This window comes from Lepidochelys kempii, chromosome 9, assembly GCF_965140285.1.
Source record: "Lepidochelys kempii isolate rLepKem1 chromosome 9, rLepKem1.hap1, whole genome shotgun sequence".
In the NCBI taxonomy this organism is placed as follows: Eukaryota; Metazoa; Chordata; order Testudines; family Cheloniidae; genus Lepidochelys; species Lepidochelys kempii.
Window position 1 is genome coordinate 32,190,047 of NC_136388.1, and position 21,122 is coordinate 32,211,168.

General features: G+C 40.1%; 1 protein-coding gene across 4 annotated transcripts in view; it reads left to right on the plus strand.

The window, feature by feature from the left end:
• The window catches only part of PCOLCE2 (procollagen C-endopeptidase enhancer 2), a 50,577-nt gene extending 29,645 nt beyond the window's left edge, over window positions 1–20,932 (plus strand). The window contains exons 6-10 of one of the 4 annotated variants that reach the window (XM_073359769.2): window positions 8,452–8,603; window positions 11,827–11,910; window positions 14,709–14,876; window positions 16,634–16,678; window positions 17,468–20,932. In XM_073359769.2, coding sequence (XP_073215870.1) covers window positions 8,452–8,603; window positions 11,827–11,910; window positions 14,709–14,876; window positions 16,634–16,678; window positions 17,468–17,610 — 592 coding nt within the window. In that variant the 3' untranslated portion in view covers window positions 17,611–20,932. The other 3 variants (XM_073359771.2, XM_073359770.2, XM_073359772.1) reach the window with 3 other exon arrangements.
• The last annotated feature ends 190 nt before the right edge of the window (window positions 20,933–21,122 follow it).

Genomic DNA, 21,122 nt, shown 5'->3' on the forward strand with positions numbered 1-21,122 from the left:
TCTGAGACTCCCTACAGCTCTTAGGACATATGGCTGCTCACACATTTGTTGTCGCAAATGCTTGCCTGTACATGCAATGCCTTCAGGATTGGCTAGCCATGGTATACAAACCAAACAAGCACAGGCTAAACAAGTTACTAACTATGCCCCAGTAAGTCAAGGACTCGCTTCTGTGGTGGACCTCTCCCATCAACCTCTGCACCAGGATTCACTTCTGACAAGATCCCCCTTCAGTTACCATCACCATAGATGCATTCCTCAAGGAGCACACACTGGCCACCTCACCACTCAGGGTCTCTGGGCCCCTTCTGAAACCAAGCTTCACATAAATTTGCTAAAGCTCCGGGCCGTACACAATGCCTGCCTCCATTTCCTTCCCATCATCCAAAACCACCGAATTTGAATCATGACCATCAACATCGCATGCATGTTTTATGTCAACAGACAGGGGGGAGCCCAGTCACACAGAGGTGGTAAAACTTTGGAACTGATGCCTTCAATACAATATCCATATCTCCGCCTCATACCTGCCAGGTTCTCAGAATACCACCGCAGACTAGCTCAGCCGATCGTTCCCCATACAGCACGAGTGGGAACTCAACGACACCATTCTTTCCAACATTTCCCAGACCTGGGGTTATCCCCAACTGGATCTATTTGCCACAGCAACAAACAAAAAATGCCCGACATTCTGCTCCAGAACAGACCTGGGGAAACACGGGGGAGACGCCTTTATGCTCCCATTGTCTGAAACTCTCATGTATGCGTTACCACCAATGCCTCTATTGCACAGAGTTCAGAAGATACGAACAGACAGAGCCAACATCATTCTCATAGCCTGAGCGTGGCCCAGATAACCGTGGTACCCCTTCCTCCTGCGCATGTTGGTCAAACCACCCATTCCCTTTCCCCCACTCAGCAACCTCTTATCACAATGCTGGGGACAACTGTTTTATCTCGACGTACGTCTCCACCTGAGGACTTGGCTGATCAATGGTTCTCTAATGCGGAGTTAACATGTTCGGACCAAGTGCGCTCTGTCTTGCTACACAGCAGAACATACAACACGTGCACTACCTACCTGCATAAATGGAAATGGTTCACATCTTTGTGCACTGACAAACAGACCTCTCCAGTTTCTGCTTCACTCCCACTGATACTGGATTACCTGTTACACCTTAAAACATCTGGCCTTTCTACAAGCTCACTCGAGCTCTACCTCATGGAATCACCGCCTTCCACCATAAGATTGACAATGTTACGGTCTTTGCCCATCCAATCACCAAAAGGTTCCTGAAGGGTATCCAGACGTTATACTCAGACATGAAACCACCTGCTGCACCTTAGGATTTACACCTTGTCCTCAAAGCCCTGATGGCTAAACCCTTTGAACTGATGGCTACCTGCTCCCTTCCTCATAGCAATCACATCTTCCACACAAGTAGGAGAAATGGGGGCGCTTATGGCAGACCCTCCGTATACCATGTTCTTCCATGATAAGCAGGGCCGGCTCCAGGCACCAGCACACCAAGCAGGTGCCTGGGGCGGCAAATGTAAAGGGGGTGGCAGGAGGTCGGGCTCTGGGGTGGCAATCCGTCCTCAGTGGTAGCGGGAATTCGGCGGCCGCTCCATCATAGCGTGCTTGGCGGAAATTCGGCGGCAGGGACGCAACTCTTCTTCGGTAACCGTACCATCACTCTGCCTCTGTGTTCAGCAGCAAGGTTTTTTGTTTTGGTTTTTTTTGCTGCTTGGGGCGGCAAAAACGCTGGAGCTGGCACAGACGATAAGGTCACACGCCGCACGCATCCAAAGTTCTTGCCTAAGATACACTCTTCCTTTCACCTCAATGAATCTATACACCTCCCAACATTTTCCCCAAAACCTCACGCTAACGCCTTTGAAACAGCAATGCACACTCTTGATGTTCGCAGAGCATTATCCTTTTACCTGGATAGAACAAAACCGTTTAGAAAACCCCCAGACTTTTTGTCTCTACTACTCAGCGCCCAGGGGGAAATGCTGTCTCTACACAGAGACTTCTCCAATGGATTGCTGACTGCATATGCCTTTGTTACCAACTCAGGCAAATACAACCTCCTACATCAATTAGGACACACTCTACCAGAACTGTCTCCACCTCCACGGCCTTTCTCCGTAATGTCCCACTGTCTGACATATGCAAGGCAGCTACCTGGGCATTGAACCTTACCTTCGCCAATCACTACGCTCTCATCCACACTGCAGCGTCCGACACCAGATTGGGTAGAGCTGTCTTGTCAACAGCCTTCTTGCCTCATCTGAAGTCCCAACCATCCTAAGGGATACTGCTTTTCAGTCACCTGAGGTGGAGCACCCACACTCGAAGAAGAAGAGGAAAGTTACTCACCCTGTGCAGTAACTGATGTTCTTTGAGATGAGTGTCCCTATGGGTGCTCCACTACCCGCCCTCCTCCCCTGTACTTTGGAATTCGTAACGCACTCCGTTGTAGAGAAGGAACTGAGAAGCCCGGGCTCTGCACGCGCTGTTCAAACACTGACCGCTTGAGAGGCAGGCACAGCACGTGTGCAGCCCGTAGGGCTACTGCTGTAGAAATCTCCAATCTAAGGCACTGGGACGCACCTTGACCTGAAGTGGAGCACCCACAGGGACACTCAGCTCGAAGAACGTCAGTTACTGCACAGAGTGAGTAACCTCCTCTTCTCTGAAAACATTCACTCAATGTGCAGTGGCAGTCAAAAAAGCAAACAGAATGCTGGGAATAATTAAGGAAGGGATAGTTAATAGGACAGAAAATATCATGTTGCCTCTATATAAATCCATGGTATGCCCACATCTTGAATACTGTGTACAGATGTGGTCGCCCCATCTCTAAAAAGATATATTGGAATTGGAAATGGTTCAGAAAAGAGCAACAAAAATGATTAGGGGTTTGGAACAGCTTCCGTATGAGGAGAGATTAATAAGACTGGGACTTTTCAGCTTGGAAGAGAGATGGCTAAGGGGAGATATGGTTGAGGTCTATAAAATCATAACTGGTGTAAAGAAAGTAGATAAGGAAATGTTGTTTACTACTTCTTATAACACAAGAACTAGGGGTCACCAAATGAAATTAATAGGCAGCAGGTTTAAAACAAATAAAAGGAAGTATTTCTTCATACAACGCACAGTCAACCTGTGGAACTCCTTGCCAGAGGATGTTGTGAAGGCCAAGACCATAACAGGGTTCAAAAAAGAACTAGATAAATTCATGGAGGATAGATCCATCAATGGCATCCCTAGCCTCTGTTTGCCAGAAGCTGGGAATGAGCGACAGGGGATGGATCACTTGATGATTACCTGTTCTCTTCATTCCCTCTGGGGCACCTGGCACAGGCCACCGTCAGAAGACAGGATACGGGGCTAGATGGACCTTTGGTCTGACCTAGGAGGGCCATTCTTATGTTGTTATGCTTCTGATCAGTAGCATCATGCATTTTGAAGGCAGGCTCCAAAGTTGCTGGTTGCAGTCTAAGTCAGTGTTCAGATTTCATAGAATCATAGAATATCAGGGTTGGAAGGGACCCCAGAAGGTCATCTAGTCCAACCCCCTGCTCAAAGCAGGACCAATTCCCAGTTAAATCATCCCAGCCAGGGCTTTGTCAAGCCTGACCTTAAAAACCTCTAAGGAAGGAGATTCTACCACCTCCCTAGGTAACGCATTCCAGTGTTTCACCACCCTCTTAGTGAAAAAGTTTTTCCTAATATCCAATCTAAACCTCCCCCACTGCAACTTGAGACCATTACTCCTCGTTCTGTCATCTGCTACCATTGAGAACAGTCTAGAGCCATCCTCTTTGGAACCCCCTTTCAGGTAGTTGAAAGCAGCTATCAAATCCCCCCTCATTCTTCTCTTCTGCAGGCTAAACAATCCCAGCTCCCTCAGCCTCTCCTCATAACTCATGTGTTCCAGACCCCTAATCATTTTTGTTGCCCTTCGCTGGACTCTCTCCAATTTATCCACATCCTTCTTGAAGTGTGGGGCCCAAAACTGCACACAGTACTCCAGATGAGGCCTCACCAATGTCGAATAGAGGGGAACGATCACGTCCCTCGATCTGCTCGCTATGCCCCTACTTATACATCCCAAAATGCCATTGGCCTTCTTGGCAACAAGGGCACACTGCTGACTCATATCCAGCTTCTCGTCCACTGTCACCCCTAGGTCCTTTTCTGCAGAACTGCTGCCTAGCCATTCGGTCCCTAGTCTGTAGCTGTGCATTCGGTTCTTCCGTCCTAAGTGCAGGACCCTGCACTTATCCTTATTGAACCTCATCAGATTCCTTTTGGCCCAATCTTCCAATTGGTCTAGGTCCTTCTGTATCCTATCCCTCCCCTCCAGCGTATCTACCACTCCTCCCAGTTTAGTAAGATAGTCCAAATATCTTCTATATCTTCTGGAGTTTACCATAAGCAAGTTTATAGTACATTTTATGGTGCTTATCATAATATCTTAAAGGCCAAAATTAGATGGTTCTTCATAACCATATATCTATTGTGTATTAAAACATAGTTCAAGGTAAGTTATTCCAGTATTCCATCTCTTCATTTTACATGGCAAAATAACTGATATAAGACACAAGCCTCGTGCTAGAGAGAATATATGCATTAAAAACTTAGGACAAGTCAAAAGATGAGATTAGAGTGCATGCATAAATTACATCAGTGCTTCAGTAAACCGAAGAGCCTATGATGGGCTGATCCTGCACCTATTGAAGTCAATGGCAGTTCTCCCATTGACTTCAGGGATGCGGGATTGACTCTGCAGAACTAAATTACAGTAACTTATTCACACTGGACAGTAGGAAAATAGAATTTTGTAAGGTTGCTCTATACTGGTGTTTCTGATGGACACATTTATAACATTAATGTACTATGTCCCCTGCTCCTCTGTTGAAAAGCCAGGTGCTGTGGAGCAGTGAGGGTGCAGGAAGTGAATAGACTCAAAGGACAGTGATGAAAATATTAGCTTTATGAAAGAGGGGTTACATTTTGAAGCTGCCTTCAATAATTACATGAGGCAGAGCTCATTAACCAATTGTTACAAATAACGTAAAACCACTAACGGAACTGATGCACTTCAGGAGTACATTAGTATTGGATCCATGAACTCCTCACGTGTTTGCAGACATTTTACTTTCTATCTTATATTGCACTCTAGGTGAGCAATCCACTATAACCTTGCACCTGATTATGTCTTACAAATCACTATACCGTACTATAAATTGTACTTGTGGCACCTTAGAGACTAACCAATTTATTTGAGCATAAGCTTTCGTGAGCTACAGCTCACTTCATTGGATGCATACTGTGGAAAATACAAAAGATGTTCTTATACATACAAACCATGAAAAAATGGGTGTTTACCACTACAAAAGGTTTTCTCTCCCCCCAACCCCACTCTCCTGCTGGTAATAGCTTATCTAAAGGGATCACTCTCCTTACAATGTGTATGATAATCAAGTTGGGCCGTTTCCAGCACAAATCCAGGTGTTCTCTCCACCCCCACCCGCCCCCGCACACACTTTAGATAAGCTATTACCAGCAGGAGAGTGGGGTTGGGGGGAGAGAAAACCTTTTGTAGTGGTAAACACCCATTTTTTCATGGTTTGTATGTATAAGAACATCTTCTGTATTTTCCACAGTATGCATCCGATGAAGTGAGCTGAAGCTCACGGAGCTTATGCTCAAATAAATTGGTTAGTCTCTAAGGTGCCACAAGTACTCCTTTTCTTTTTGCGAATACAGACTAACATGGCTGTTACTCTGAAACCTGATACTATAAATTGAGATTATACTGAAAACCTGCAATTTAGTAGGATGTTTTTCAGTAATCATAATTTTTTTGTAAAGAGTGTGTTCCCAGTAAGTAGTAAAGTCTAGTACAAACAATAGCAACAGTGTCCCTAGGCAGTTAAGCTAATACAGTGGAAAAGATTCTTCTCCTGCTAGCCAGCAGTGTAATCTTATTATAAGTAACTAGTATCACCTGTGCAGTATTAATATAATTCAAATGAGAAGATGATGTGATGTGCAGAGATAGGTCAAATATCCCTCAGATGGTTATTTTTACTCCTAGTGTTTTGCAATCAGAGCATAGCTTTTACATAGTGAATACTCAGGGTTCTTGTAATTCCACTGCTCTGTGCCAACTTTGTGGCAAAAGAACAAATTCTGTGCAACGCCAGAATCAGCTCTTAGATGCAGAATTCCAAATAACCAGAAAGTGAGTGTGTGTGTGTGTGTCTTAAACCCACAATTAACTGAAGTCATATGCTTGTGAAATGGAGATATTCACAGGTTTTATTTTAAGGGTCTAATTAGGAATATTAAGAACGGCCACTTAAGGCTTATAAAAAACGAAACATCTATCAGATTTGTTGTGAGTGGTAGGGAGGCAGACAGAATAATTTTGTAAGATTTACTTTTCAAGTCCATTTCTTATCTTCATCATCCCACAAGAATATTTTTCTTTTTGTTTCTATTTTGTTTCCCATTCCTACTCTTCCCTTCTAACCCTTCTTTTGTATGTAAAATGCACATTAACAATTATTAATGAAAATCAAATGAACGTCTCCAAAAAGTGCAAAAGAAGGTAGGAGGGGGGAAAGGAGAAGGCACTGCTGCCACCCAGTACACTACAGGATATGCCGTGGCAGCAAAAAACAGTCACAGAAGCTCTGATGGAATTACAGTAGTACCCTGAGGTAATCAGCATTGGGGCCCCATTCTGGTAGGTGCTATACAGACACCACTGATGAAATGGAAACTATTTAATGGAGGTATCTGCAATCATATGTATTAAATTTATACATTACATTTAAACACCACAACAAAACGTAGTGGGCTGTGCTGAGATTTGGGGGTATATACCCAATTATTGAAAAAAAGCTAAACCCATAGAAGGCAATAATACCTGAACTTTTCCTTTACTTACTATTCTATTTTTCCAGGAGTTTCAGAATCCAGTATTGAATTCAATTTCTCCATCCTTTCAAAAATGAGTAGATTTTTCATTTGAGTTTGAAAAAAAGACTTTTTCCCGTGTTAGCCAGTTACCAAGGACTTTTGAAATAAGTTTCCCTCATTTTCATTCATCATTATTGCTCTTTTTCCATGGTGCTGCTGTGAAGTCAAAGCTGAATTTAACAACACTCATTTTGAGATTAGTTTTAGAAATATGGGATTTATGATTAATTGTATGATAAAACAGAAAGAGCTGGGTGATGAACTTATCTCCGATCCAAGCATGAGTATCTGAAATGTGAGCAAACATCACCAAAAAATGAGTTGCATTTAGCCTTGATTTATTCTTCTCCCCATCCTAAGCAGCCCCCTTGAAACCAGTGGTGCTGCATGGGTGTAAGGCCCCTATTAAGGTATCCCTTATACACATGCTTAACATTATGCTTAAGAGTAGTCCCTCTGAAGCCTATCTTCAGAATAGGGACTGGGAGTTGCTGGTTCATTACAGAAGCAGCTTTGCCTCTCCTGGAATTGACACCTCCTCATCTATTGTTGGGAGTGGACTACATCCACCCTGATTGAATTGGCCCTGTCAACACTGGTTCTCCACTTGTGAGGTAACTCTCTTCTCCTCATTTGTCAGTATATTTATGTCTGCATCTGTAATTTTCACTCCATGCATCTGAAGAAGTGGGGTTTTTACCCACAAAAGCTTATGCTCAAATAAATCTGTTAGTCTTTAAGGTGCCACCGGACTCTTGTTGTTTTTGTGGATACAGACTAACACGGCTACCCCCGATACTATCTTCAGAATATTTGTTAGCAGAGTGTCAGTGTGAAGGGAATGGCACTAGTCATGTGCATAAAGTAACACGTGCATAAATCTTTGCAGGATCAGGCCTAACTTTCGATCAGTGACTGATATATTAAACTGCTTTTGTATTTATGTTTCCAGTTAAATTTTGCTTGAGTGAGTCTCCTGAAAGACAGGTTTCAGAGTAACAGCCGTGTTAGTCTGTATTCGCAAAAAGAAAAGGAGTACTTGTGGCACCTTAAAGACTAACCAATTTATTTGAGCATGAGCTTTCGTGAGCTACAGCTCACTTCATCGGATGCATAAGAGTTTCCCATAACAATGAAAATTACTGTCACCTACTGAAAATAATACTGTAGCTCTTCAGAGCACTATGGCCTGATGGTTAGAGCGCAGGGCTGTGACTCAGACCTGGGTTCTATTTCTGCCAGTGCCACTGGCCTGCTAGGTGACCTTGGGCAACTTTAATCACCTCTGTGATCACCCAACTCAGTTTCCCTGTTTGTAAAATGGGGATAATGATACTTGCCTGCTTTGAGATCCACCGCTAAATATTTAGTCATTTTGTACTATGCATGTTATAAAAACTTCCTGGTTTAAAGGCATACAACCAAAGTATTTTCTTCTGTTTCAGGCCCATTATATCTGAACGAAACGAGTTGCTCATTCAGTTCTTGTCTGATTTAAGTTTAACTGCTGATGGCTTTATTGGTCACTATAAATTCAGAGCCAAAAAGTTACCCACAACCACAGCTCCAGCTACGACCACTCCCCCTGCAACAGCAAGTAAGTTGTACTGGTTTTGTTTATTTTATATTGAAGAAGAATTCACTCCAGGAGAAGGAAAGATGAAGGGAAACTGTAGTAAAAAACATGTGAAAAAGCAGAACTTGGTTTTGTGGTTTGTTTATATTAAAAATGTTGAGGGAGTGGATGAAAATTAATGCACCCAGGAGAGTCACTAGAATCCATTTAACATAATTAATGAAAACTCCTCCAATCTAGAGTTTCCTGTGCCTGTAACTGTCACAGGTGAAAAAAATGTTAGCTCAGAAAGTCTGAAGTAACATTTCCCACATTTGCTCGTTTTTCTGGCAGTTAGCTAACATGTACCTTTCACCATGGTAATCACATAGTGCAATTCAAGACTGATTTCTTATTTATGCTTAATACAATTCTGGTTACTCTTCTGGAAATTGTTTCGGTTTAGGCTTCTGAGGAAACCATTAAATCGTTTCAGGATGGGTTTGTACGTAAAAATTGACCATACTTGTCTCTGTTTGTCCAGTTGGTGAGATCTAACAAATGGTGCAGATGCCAACTGAATTCTCATTAGACCCTACTGGCAACATCACAGCAATGTTTTATCTTTCAGGTTAGGTTTGCGCAAAAGATTGTGGTGGTGTTTTGTAAAAGAAATATGCAATACTGAAAAATGAGAGCATCCCCTTTATACTTGCCTAAATATAGATAGAGTGTCTAAGATCAGTTGGAAGTTTCCCATATGCTTCACCAAAAACACCTCATTGCTGTGATTCTGAAGGGCTTCATGCTTGCAATCTTCATATGCTGAATGTGAGAGATTAAATGTATAACAACAGCAGCATACGCACAAATTATTTATGATGTTTTTACAGCACTTGGGTTGATTTGTACTTAAAACAGATCAAATTGTCATGATAAAGACTTCAGAAGGGTTGTCAGAGATGTGGTGCTGAAAATATATAATGAAAAGCTGTTAAAATAGTCTTTGGGAGAAAACAAACATTTTAAAAATTGAAATAATGAACTATAAAAAATAATTTTGACATGACAGTGGAGAGAACCCGAGTAACAATTAATGCAGTTCTTCCTCAACTTAAAGTTCTCTATTTTAAGTTGTTACTTCCCATATTTGCCAGTCCCTAAACTTGTCAGCTGTCCGATATTGCACCGTTTACATCAAGGGGCCCATTCATCTCTTTTGGTAGCTTTTTTTTTTTTGTAACCTTTATTAATTTGTTCTAAGCTTTTTAAACCAGTCCTTGTGGCACCATTGATGTTAAAAATAAAACCAGCCCACTAGTGATCTCACAGAGTATGTAGCAGACTCAGAGTTGACCACAAAGGAGAGCTTGTTGGGAAAAGACAAACAGGAAGAACTCTCTATTTGTGACAGGTTTCAGAGTAACAGCCGTGTTAGTCTGTATTCGCAAAAAGAAAAGGAGTACTTGTGGCACCTTAGAGACTAACCAATTTATTTGAGCATAAGTTTTCGTGAGCTACAGCTCACTTCATATCTGCTCTCCATGGCTTAGACCTGTATGACCAAAAACAACTTTCCACAGTTTAAACGTTTGGTGAATTACTGAATGGCATGTGGAGAAACGTTGTGGATATTTTGTTGGTATCAGAAGCCTTAGTAATAACAGGCATTTATTATCTTGCAAATCAAAATAGTTCAAGTCTGCATTAGACTTGTTAAACCATTAGTGACTGTTTAACTTTTAGCAGGTACTTCCATTAACCATCATGTTTAGTTATATACATTTACAGTGCCATTATTATTAGGATTATTATATAATGGCAAAGTACTGAAAAACCATGAAGTTTTCAAAGGATTAAAAGTAGGTCAGTGACTATCAATTAAATGTTTCACATAATGCTGCATAATGAGGTGTTTTTTTTAACTTCACTGTATAGGTCAAATCATGTTGCTTACAGTATAGCTACAGATAAAATTGATACCGATTAAAGGTTTAATTAAATACAGCCAGACCCTCTCCTCTTCATGCTTTGCTAAATTGCAACATTTCTCATTCACACAAGCATCTTCCCACTTCTCATATGCTGTGGTGAGGACTCGTACCAACCAGATTTTATTATTTTTACAAAATGTACAGTACTACTAGATATACTACACTTACTAGTATACCTTGAAGTATTATCATGAATGCACACTAAGTCATAGTTGACAAAATATTTTGTGATGCATTAACCCAGTCTTTAATATGCATTTCACGCATATTCTCTAAATAGACAAAAGGAACAAAGAGGGAGAAAGGAAGTACTGTTTTACAGATGGGTAACTGAGGCACAGAAGGTTTAAGCGACTCATCCAAAGATATTGGCAGGGCGAGGAAATGGAACCCATATCACCTGATTCGCAGTGCAGTACAGTACTTTAACTGCAAGATTATCTTTTGTGTCTGAAGGAGGCTGTCTAGTTATAATTATAACATTGTGTCTCAATGATGGTATTTTAAAAGTATACTGTTAAGATTGCATGGCAGTGGGTAAGAATACAAGGAGATAATTTGAATGCATGTCTCAGATCACATTACATTGTCAAATATAAATGTTAGTGCAAATTGTTACTATAAATAAAAAAAGAGAAACTGTGCATTAAAAGAACATGAACAGTGATATATTGTAAACCCACAAAATTAAGACTATTCAGCAATAAAGCTGCCATCATTTTAATGCCATCTTGGCATCCCTATTTACTCCAACACACACACACACACACACACACGCATCACTTAACATTTATACTTGAATGCATAGACACAATAGGGATTAATTAAGGCTGTACTTTCATATTTCATGACTTTGCAACCAAATATTTCCTAAAAAATGCATGCCTTATAGACAGGTTTTAGTTGTACCCCTGACAGTTTATTGCGTGCAGTTTTGTAACCTCACAAACCAAGTGGACAGCTGAAATCTCTATATGTATAGTATGCATTCTGGATTGTACAAGGCGTTTTCAATTCTGTTCACTTAACATGGCCATTGAAACAGATAAGTGAAGACAATGTGTAAAATAAAAAAGATCCAATAAAGATTGGGTGAGGAAGTTGGAAGAAGACGAATACTGAAATCATCTTCAGGCATTCATCCTTTGGAATCCCAAATCTAGTTTTGCAGATTGAAAACGCCAGAAAGAATCTTGAAAATATTATTTAGAATGTTTTAATACACTCAATATCAATTTTACTCATTTACGTTTTTGTCCTATGAAAAAAAGCTTTGAAACCTACAGTTGCCCTTTGCCAGCAGAAATGTAGAAGGAATGGGACTCTTGAGAGCCATTACTGTTCAAGTAACTTTGGTAAGAACAACAAAGTTTATTTCTTTATAATTATTGACTTGGGACTATGTGTTTAGTCTCTGAGGAATTACAGAGAATGTAGTTGTAAATTGCTATTAGTATGCAAAGAAATGTTTTCATATCATCATACTCTCTCTCTCTCTTACGTATCTGTGACTCAATACGTTCCTGGAGCTGTTTTGAAGTAAAGACAGTGAATGTGTATCAGAAACAAACATACTTTCTCAGTCTAAACACAAATGACTACACAGAAGGTGAACTGTTGCTATATGAAAGTGTCGATTCAGGTACTATACTGGCATGCTGTCTTGCTGGAACAGCCTGTATATATTTTATTCACAATGGTATGTTTGTTGTACGTACTTGCATTACTCACTATTCCATAATTCAGTTTGTAGATGTTCAAAATATTTTTTAAAATAACCTACGGCGAAATATGGAGAAGCTGTGAAAGCCTGTGAGCCATAGTTTTCTTATTCAGATATAAATCACTGGTGATTAAATGATGTTTTACTGTATTTGCACAGTACTATCAGTCAGTGACTTTGTTTAGTTACCTTCTGAGGTGATTCCCCCATATTACTGTTGGACGCCTCTTTTTAAATCTCACTCTCTTCTACTGCCATTGAAACCTCATGTTGTAGCCACCATCCTCTCTGCCAAAGAAAGTTGCCCACAGTAGCCTTTCGAGCTAATCCAGTGATCATATTGCTAATTGGCTTTCCTCTAATACACTGGGTGAAGCTTTGTGCCACTTTGCCATAGCAAAACAGCCCTAAAGACAGCAGATCTGGGGGCCCTGGAAAAATCCCCTATCACAGGTGAATCCTTAGATAGCATAGGGCCATAATGTAATGTCTTATGCCACTTCCCTTCCTGTCTGCCAGCATAGAGAGGTGGCTGCTGGTGCAAATTAGAGAAGTCTTCAGGTTTCTCTAATTTGCCCTCAATGCAGATTGGCTCACAATCAGAGGGACCTGAAAATGGCCTTAAACTACGTTGTTTGCTCCCCTTATTGAGCTGTGCAGCAACTTGATCACAGCCCATGATCTGGGTCAAAGGCTTTTTTGGCCATTGGGTGACACAATGCAAGGCACTTTCCTTCTATCCTGTAGGGGAAGTGAACAGCTTTTAATACTTCACCCAGCTTTTGATGATCTGAAGTTTCAGTTCCTCTTTAAAATAAGATGTTTGGGTATGTAATCTAGGGTTTGAATTAATGCAGAAGTTTTTAATTTTGCTGGCTTTAACACCCTTGGAAAAAAGAGCAATTTCTTTTTTTATATGTATTGTATACCTGTAATATTTGGTAGCTGATCTTTAGAAGTATGTTTTCTTAGTCTCCATTAATGTAATATCTATAGTCCTGTTGTGATGAGACTGCATCACATATAACTGTAAGAAGTTCTAAATTAAAAGAATACATTATATAATTTCACAAATGTTTGATCTGAAATGTTGGTTACACCAATGTTTAAACTATTCAGTCAGCATGTATTAGATCATTCAAGATCTCATTTGAAGGTGAACTGCAAAGGAGAAAAATGGTTGTACCATTTATTGTTCCTTTCATAATTATGACCTAAAGTTTGCTTCTGCTTGTTTCTTTACATTAGGAATATTAGGTCATGTCTTTTTCTTGCTGAGGACTCTTTGGAGGATTAGAAAACAAGAGTTAGGACAGTGACATTATATAGGCTTAAATTTAAGTGGCAGTCTGTGAATTACTAAAGTCAGTGGAGTTCCATAAGTATAAAACCAGTGTGAGATGAGAGTCAGGTCCTAAAATTCACCATTGCCTTTTGACAGTGAAGAAAACTGCAGTTCTGCTTTCAGCCTATTGTCATGTCACTATCCCACTCCATTTCTCCAGGCTTCCAAAGAGCTCTCCAGCAAAAACAGGGATGACAAGATCTGATATTTCTATTGGGGGAGGAAGGGGGAAAATCATCCAAAGAATGTACTAGACTTTAGAGGTTGTCTTTATGTATCTTAAAGAGTAAATAAAAAGGGCACTTTTTTCTTGCTTTGCAGTTCACCTTCTAAAGAAAAGTGTAGGTGTTTTGTGCAGCCTAGCAGTTTCACAATTCAATCAGCAGGTAGGAGGTTCTTCTTACTATAAATATACTAAAATATGTCTGAAAATAAACAGGTTTGATTTTCTGTTTTTCAGAGATCCTAAATACCCACAAGTTCCGTTGACATCAGTGGGATCTGTGGGCATTCAGCATCTCTGAAAAAAGGTCAAATATTTTTTATTGGGCATGTGAGCTTAATGGTGCCCCTTCTTCCTCAAAAAGGAGACATGGGCGATGCAGGAGCCCAGTGTAAGACAATTAAATAATAATGGGTGTAAGAGTTTCCAACTATTTTAAAAATTAAAAAGAAAAAAATAAAAGGTTAATAAAGTCTTATCTCGTGTGATACACAGGAAGTCAGATGAGATGATATGATGGTGGGTCCCGTCTTTAAAAAAATAACTAACATCATAGAGTTTAAGTATCAAAACTTAGAATTGGATTTCCAAGTTGTTGGTGTTTTCTGGAAACAGTTCTATTTTTGACAAACCTCAATATGACCACCAAAATTTACCTATAACGAGTGACCCATTCGAAGTGCTGGGATTTTTGCAATGTTGCAACCCTCATTTTGGTGGCTGATAACGTATTTCTGTTACCTTCTTACCCTTTGGAAATAAGCAAGAGTTAAAGGGGCATCCATCAAGTCTGACAGATCAAAAATTTAACCTACTATAAAAATAAACATGATACTGAAAACTAATATATTCTTTCTTCTAGTAATAACTGGAACTGTTATCACAGCAGTCCCACGGGGCGGTAGCTTACATGCAACAATATCAATCATAAATGTATATAAGGAAGGAAATTTAGCAATCCAGCAAGCAGGCAAGAATATGAGTGCCAAGATCATTGTTGTTTGTAAGCAGTGCCCTCTCATCAGGAGAGGTAAGTAAACAAGAGAAATAACTGCTTTAGGTTTCTGTAAAACTTTGCTCACCATTGCTTCCGTTTTCATAGCTCTTCTAACAATTTTAATTAGTCAGCTAATGTATCAGAATAACTAATTTCAAGAAAAAAAAACTATCTATATAATGCATTTTTACAGTTGTTTTCAGAATCACTTGACCGACATGACAGACTTCATAGATAAACATATACTTGATTGTAAAACTTAGGCATAGACTTTAAATCTGATACATGTTGTAGGTGAAACAATTCTTATAACTTCATTGATGCAGTGGTTCAGTATCATGATTGTAATAAAATCAACAGGAACTTGTTTTGGTGTTCCCAAATAAAGCTTAGCTGGATTTCAGTTTTGGATTTAGGTGTTTGGGAGCCTGTTTTCACATGCAGTGATTTAGAGGGGGTAAATGCAAAGAGGTTAAACCTAAGAGTACTCAATATGACAACCAAGAGCACATTTGAAAGCATGATGACCTCTCCTCCTCCATAGCTGTTTTGTGCTAATTTACTTAATACCTCCCTACCTCAAGTATCTTACAGGCAGTCTAATAGTAATACACCCACTTGATATCTGATGGGAAGTAACATCACTGTAGCTATACCAAACAAAATTCTGTATCAAGCATGTCAACCAAGGCAACATCCAATAAAATGTAATCAAGATGGCAAGTGTATCGTTATTAGAAATGCTTAGACAAGGTTTCATAGTAACAAGAAATTGAGAACAGACCTCAACCCAGCCTCCTGAGTAAACTGTAGTAAAAGCAACAAAGAAACCAAAAATGGAACCAGAACAGGGAAAAATCACAATTTAACTAGAGTATAAAGCAAAACACTCAGTATGCCGCTGGTATTTCCAACATGTATCCAAAATGGCCAGCACCAAAGAAGAAATCCTAGTCAGAAATTAATTTTTGCTTTTATCTTTTGCTGCCTGGAATCTGGATATCTAGGAGATATAACAAAATGTCCTTGATGGAGTAAACTGATTCCCTTTAAACAGGCATAGTGGCAGATTAGCCACAGAGTCCATGCCCAGGGGCCTCCACCAACCAGGGGTGGAAGGCCAGAGTCCCGGCCGCCAGGCAGGCAGGCAGGGAAGGGAAAGCCTCTGCCCCCCAACCCCAGTCTGTGGCAGCAATGCTGGGTGGGCAGGGAAATCCCCCTCCTCCCCAGTGCCCTCCAATCCCTTCCCTGGCAGAAGCTGTGGGATGGGGAAAGCCCAAGTGCCCCACAACCATCCCTGGCAGAAGCTGCGGGGCTGCAGGTAAGCCCCCATGCCCAACCCCATTCTCCGGCCGAAGTGCCAGGCAGGAGAAGACCCAGCGCCCCAACGCTGGTCCCCCACAGTAGCACAGGGGGTGGCGGGGGAAGCCCCAGCACTTGGACCCCCGCTGTGGCCCTGGGACTGGAGGATACTTGTGACAACTGGCTTTTAAAATCATACCTGTCCAAGTATATGAGCTTATTAGACAAATTTACACTGGATGAGACACATTCTTCTCTAGCTAAGAATCAAACTAGCTGAGTTAGGACTGAAATTACGTAAAGTGGTTTTCAGAGGACAGATTACCCAATTTGTAGCCAAAACCTACTTTTTAACAGAAAGTGGGGGATGCACCTTTTATGCAATGTATGCAGCACTACCTGTGTAAATAGAGCCCACAAGAATATAACTATTCTTTCCAAGTTATGTTTAGAAAGAGATTTGTCTTACTTCACCTTCCTTTCTGTAGGTCTAAACTACATCATCATGGGCCAGCTAGAAGAAGATGGCAGAGGTAAAGTCCTGCCCAACAACTTTATCATGAGTTTCAAGACTAAGAACCAAAAGATCCTGAACACCCTGAAAAACAAACGATGTTAAAATGTGAATTCTTTACTTGCATTCTGTCATCTCTTTGTGAGGAACAATTTTCATACAGTAAAAAATCAGGAAGATAAAACTGACCATAACCAAAAAGATCTTGTCAGTTTACTGTCCCTTACATATAACCATGTAACTGGCACTGTCAATGAAAAAATATATAGAGGAGAATAGATCCCAAATTTTAAACTGCAAGATTTGCAGCATAACCATCTGATCTGAAGTATACCAAATTCTGACGCCTTTGAAGCTATTAATTTATACTTGTCTCAGAAGGATTTTTTTAGGAATGAGTTATGAGCAGATGTAAAATAAGAATAAGTGCAATATTTATAGTAATTCATTTTAACTAGCTTTTTCTTCTAAAGTTGTTTTATTATATGGGTTCTTGCATTATTATCTATGCTTAATAAAAATTTTAAAACCTCACGCACGATACACCAAGGTATTAAAAAATTCTCTATGTATTAAGTAGGGCATGCTAAAAATAGAAAATCTCTGATCATTTACATGCTTGTGATTCAAGAATGGCACCACACTTACAGCGTGTACATTAAAGTCAAAGGGAATTGGATTAGAGCTTTAAAAAATCTGAAACTACTATAGTGCAATGCTTTTATCTAGCGATGTTTTATCTACATTGTTTATTTTATTTTTCAGTATTTCACAAATAAAAGCCAAATGATATTGTTAACCTACGTAGGTACGGCTAGGAACCAGTCCAGGGGCAGTGAACTACACCTGCAAACAGTATGCTATCCTCTTTCGCAGAATGGGAGACCAAGATTCAGAGTGACACTCAGCTTAGTACTGGGGATGCAGATGGTGGTATATCTGTCCCCATAGGCTGATGTGGAAGAAAGAAGTGCTACAAAGTGAGAGTGATTCATTTTCTGTTAGACAGTATTCCCACGTTATCAGCCTTTATACATAAAGGAAAGGAGTTGACTGGCAGGGAGATGCTTGTGATATAACGCCAGTTACTGCTGTCAGTTCTGTCCATTGCATCCTGTCTGATCCTTATTCTGAAATAAAAACTCAAGTTAAAGTAGATGGAGGAATGTAAATTTTACTGACACATAATGGAGAAACTGAAGAACAATCTGTGGAAGGCAGACAAACTGTTTTTATTTCTCGTTCTACAACTACACAAAGCCTGAATTTTGTCACTGACTAATTGTATGTGGTACTAGAAGCTCAGGCTTCCTTGGGTGCTTAAGAAATTATCATCCTTTTCAATAAATACTGTTCAGAGGTCAGTTTATCCCTTGGATTCCTCAGATTAAAAAGGTGATTTTAAACATAACCAAATAAAAAGTGAGAATTCTTAAAGGTAACATCAATTTGAAAATCATATTTCTAAAATGTTTCCCTCCCCGCGACTGTTTGCATTATGGTAGTGCCGAAAGGCACCAACAAAGACTGACATCCCATTATACGAGGGATTGTACAGAACAAACAATGAATGTGAGAAAGTTCCTGCTCTGAAGAGTTAACACAGAAAAAGGAGGACATAGAAGGAGGAGAGATGAAATTATTTACCATAGCAGGAGGACATAGAAGCACAGAGAGATGAAATTATTTACCCAGCATCACCTAGCAGTTCAATGGTAGAGCCTGCAATAGAACTCTGGTCTCCTGACTCCCCGTCCATTGCTCTACCCAGTAAACCAAGCTGCCTCTCCTGCTTTGGTGCTCTTACAGTGACATTTGTTTTCAAACCACATTTGTAATGCTCCAGTTTTACACTCAGTTTTCAAATACTGGTTCATGTGTAGACTATGCATTCTGGTACCTGCAAGCCTAGACAACAGCTTGGTGACACCTTTATACTCGTGCAGTGCTCTGGAAGCTATGTGTACTCTCTCCTACTTACAGGATGCGGGGGGGACACACACAACTGTTCTAATCTCTGCGTTAGAGACCATGTAAATATTAGATATTACTTTGTTAATCACTGTTCACCAATGTAGCCCCAGCCTCACAACAGCTAATAACAAGTGGGTGCCTGGCTCACTTCCACAATAGATATTTTGGAAGGCATCATCCCTGTACTGGTGGTTTATCCCCCTCCATCACCAATACAGGCAGTTTTGTTGGTTTGTTTTTGGGGGGGATGCTTTTTGATTGCAGGGAGAGTCCAACAGCTTACTATAAATCTCTTCTCTCACCTCAGAGCAGAGGGGGCTCCTGACCCCGCTGCTATTCACAGCCCCTCCTCATGAACTTCCCAACCTGAACATATTGCCTTATTCCCCAAGGCTTTCCTAGAAACAGGTTCTCTTTTCTTGCTGAGGAAGCCCTATTCCACATATATCCCTCACCCTGTTTAAGGATTTCCTAAATACTAGCTTGAGCTATTTTACCTGTCGCTCCTCCCTCCCCCAACCCTGCTTACATTGGAGCAAGGTAAAAAATTTTAAAAAGTAACACACTGCTCAGGGGACAGTGATTCCAAATATAATTTTAGAAATAGCAAATTTGAGATGCAGTCACTTACATCTAGTCTGTGACAGACCAAATAGGACCAAAGGAAGATAACTAGCAGATACAAACTCTGGGAACCATTTTAGCCAGAAACAGAATGAAAGTCAAAAATATCTGTTCTTGACCCTTTGCTAGACCGTTCTGCTAGAAATTATCTTGGCATGAAGAAAATGCTTTTTAAAAAGGAGAAGGGAATTTTCATGTACAGGATATAAAGGAGATATTAGTTTGATCAAGACAAAAATTTCCTATGAAACAAAATGACAGCTCACTTGAAAGAGATAAAAGAACCTGAAGCAGTCAGCATACCTCAACAGTCTCATTAGCAGAAACATTTGCTGCTGTTATGCCTTATATAATATTGCAGTTTGTATGAAGAAATTCCTAAATCCTATAGCAAAATAAGCTCTGATCAAGCTTCTTGCTGTATTCTTTTTATGTCAGTTGAGAGCATTTATGCTGCAGTTGAGGCATGGAGACAAGTAGATGGAGTTATGTGACAAGAAAAAATACCCAAGATTCTAAGTCAAGAGGCTGAAATGGCCACTAAATTAATTTCAGTAGAGAAAATACTCCTAATGTTGGTAACAGAAACGAAATAATCCACGGTAAAAGGTAATGTCAGATCCACTAGACTAAGAGTCCTGTTAATGCACCAGGTGAAAAAAATGTTTCCATGTGATCCCATCACTTGCATATTGAAGGTTTACATTCTAATTTCAGAAGCCATAGCATCATCCAAATGAATTACTAGACTTGCATAAACTCTTGTTACTGAGCTGTAGAGAGCTATTTTCTCCTCAGAGAGGCATATTTCAGTCAGGTGTTTCCAGGCTTTTTACTTAATGGACCAATAAATGTTTCTTGGATGAAGCCCAGAAAATCTGAAAACCAAGTGTCACATCCATGCCAATACCTTAATTGACGATCCTTTCATCAACAAATCTGTTCAAGGCTACAGCTTGAAAGGAGTCTGTAACATCAGCTCCATTCTTGTGGCAGTATGAGAAACACAGGTGTGATTAACAGTGAGCTGTCAAGTAAGAAACAAACAATCTCTTTCTTAAAACCTTGGGAGACAGAGAAGTCTGAAGGATATGACCAGATTGAATATGCCTCACCCAGAAAGGACATTTACTCGTCTCTACTTTACTTGTGCCCAAGAAGAAAGACATGAGGACCATAGCCACCTCCAAGTCCCACATACAATGAACACACTAAAATGTATGTTGTGACTAAAGCCATAGAGAATAAAACTCTGCTTTACAGGAACCTGAACCACACTTCTAGGTATATTTGATCCCATCTCAAGGCAGGGGGATGGACTAGATGACTTTGTGACATCCCTTTCAGCCAATGTTTCTATGATTATAGACATGAAAATCTGAAGCAAAAGAAAACTTTAGGGTTTTTTTCCCAACTCCAGAGAAATGCCTTTACAAAACATAGTTCTATAGTCTGCTGGGCAGGTGGAAGGAGAAAAGGGAATTACTGGTTTACAGACAGAGAAATAAAGGGAATAATGTGGAAATATTAATAGATCGGTAGCTATAACTTCCAGCCAACTTCCTTAAATTCCTAGGCTAACATATCTTGACATGGTGTGTAATGCATTGGAAATTATAAGCTCTCTCCTAAATATCTGTTTCAAGTATATGTTTTTATTCATATCTAATACAACCATATTTTTCAAATGTTCTTTCTTTCTTTCCTTCCTTCCTTTTTTGGAATATATGAGATAACATATACAGCTTTTATGTTTGGATTATAAATTAACACCATTCACCAGCCAAGTCAAGAATTTGATCATCCTCTCGTCTTAGAACATAGTCCTTATTCAAATTAAAAAGCTGACAGACAATTCAGATTTC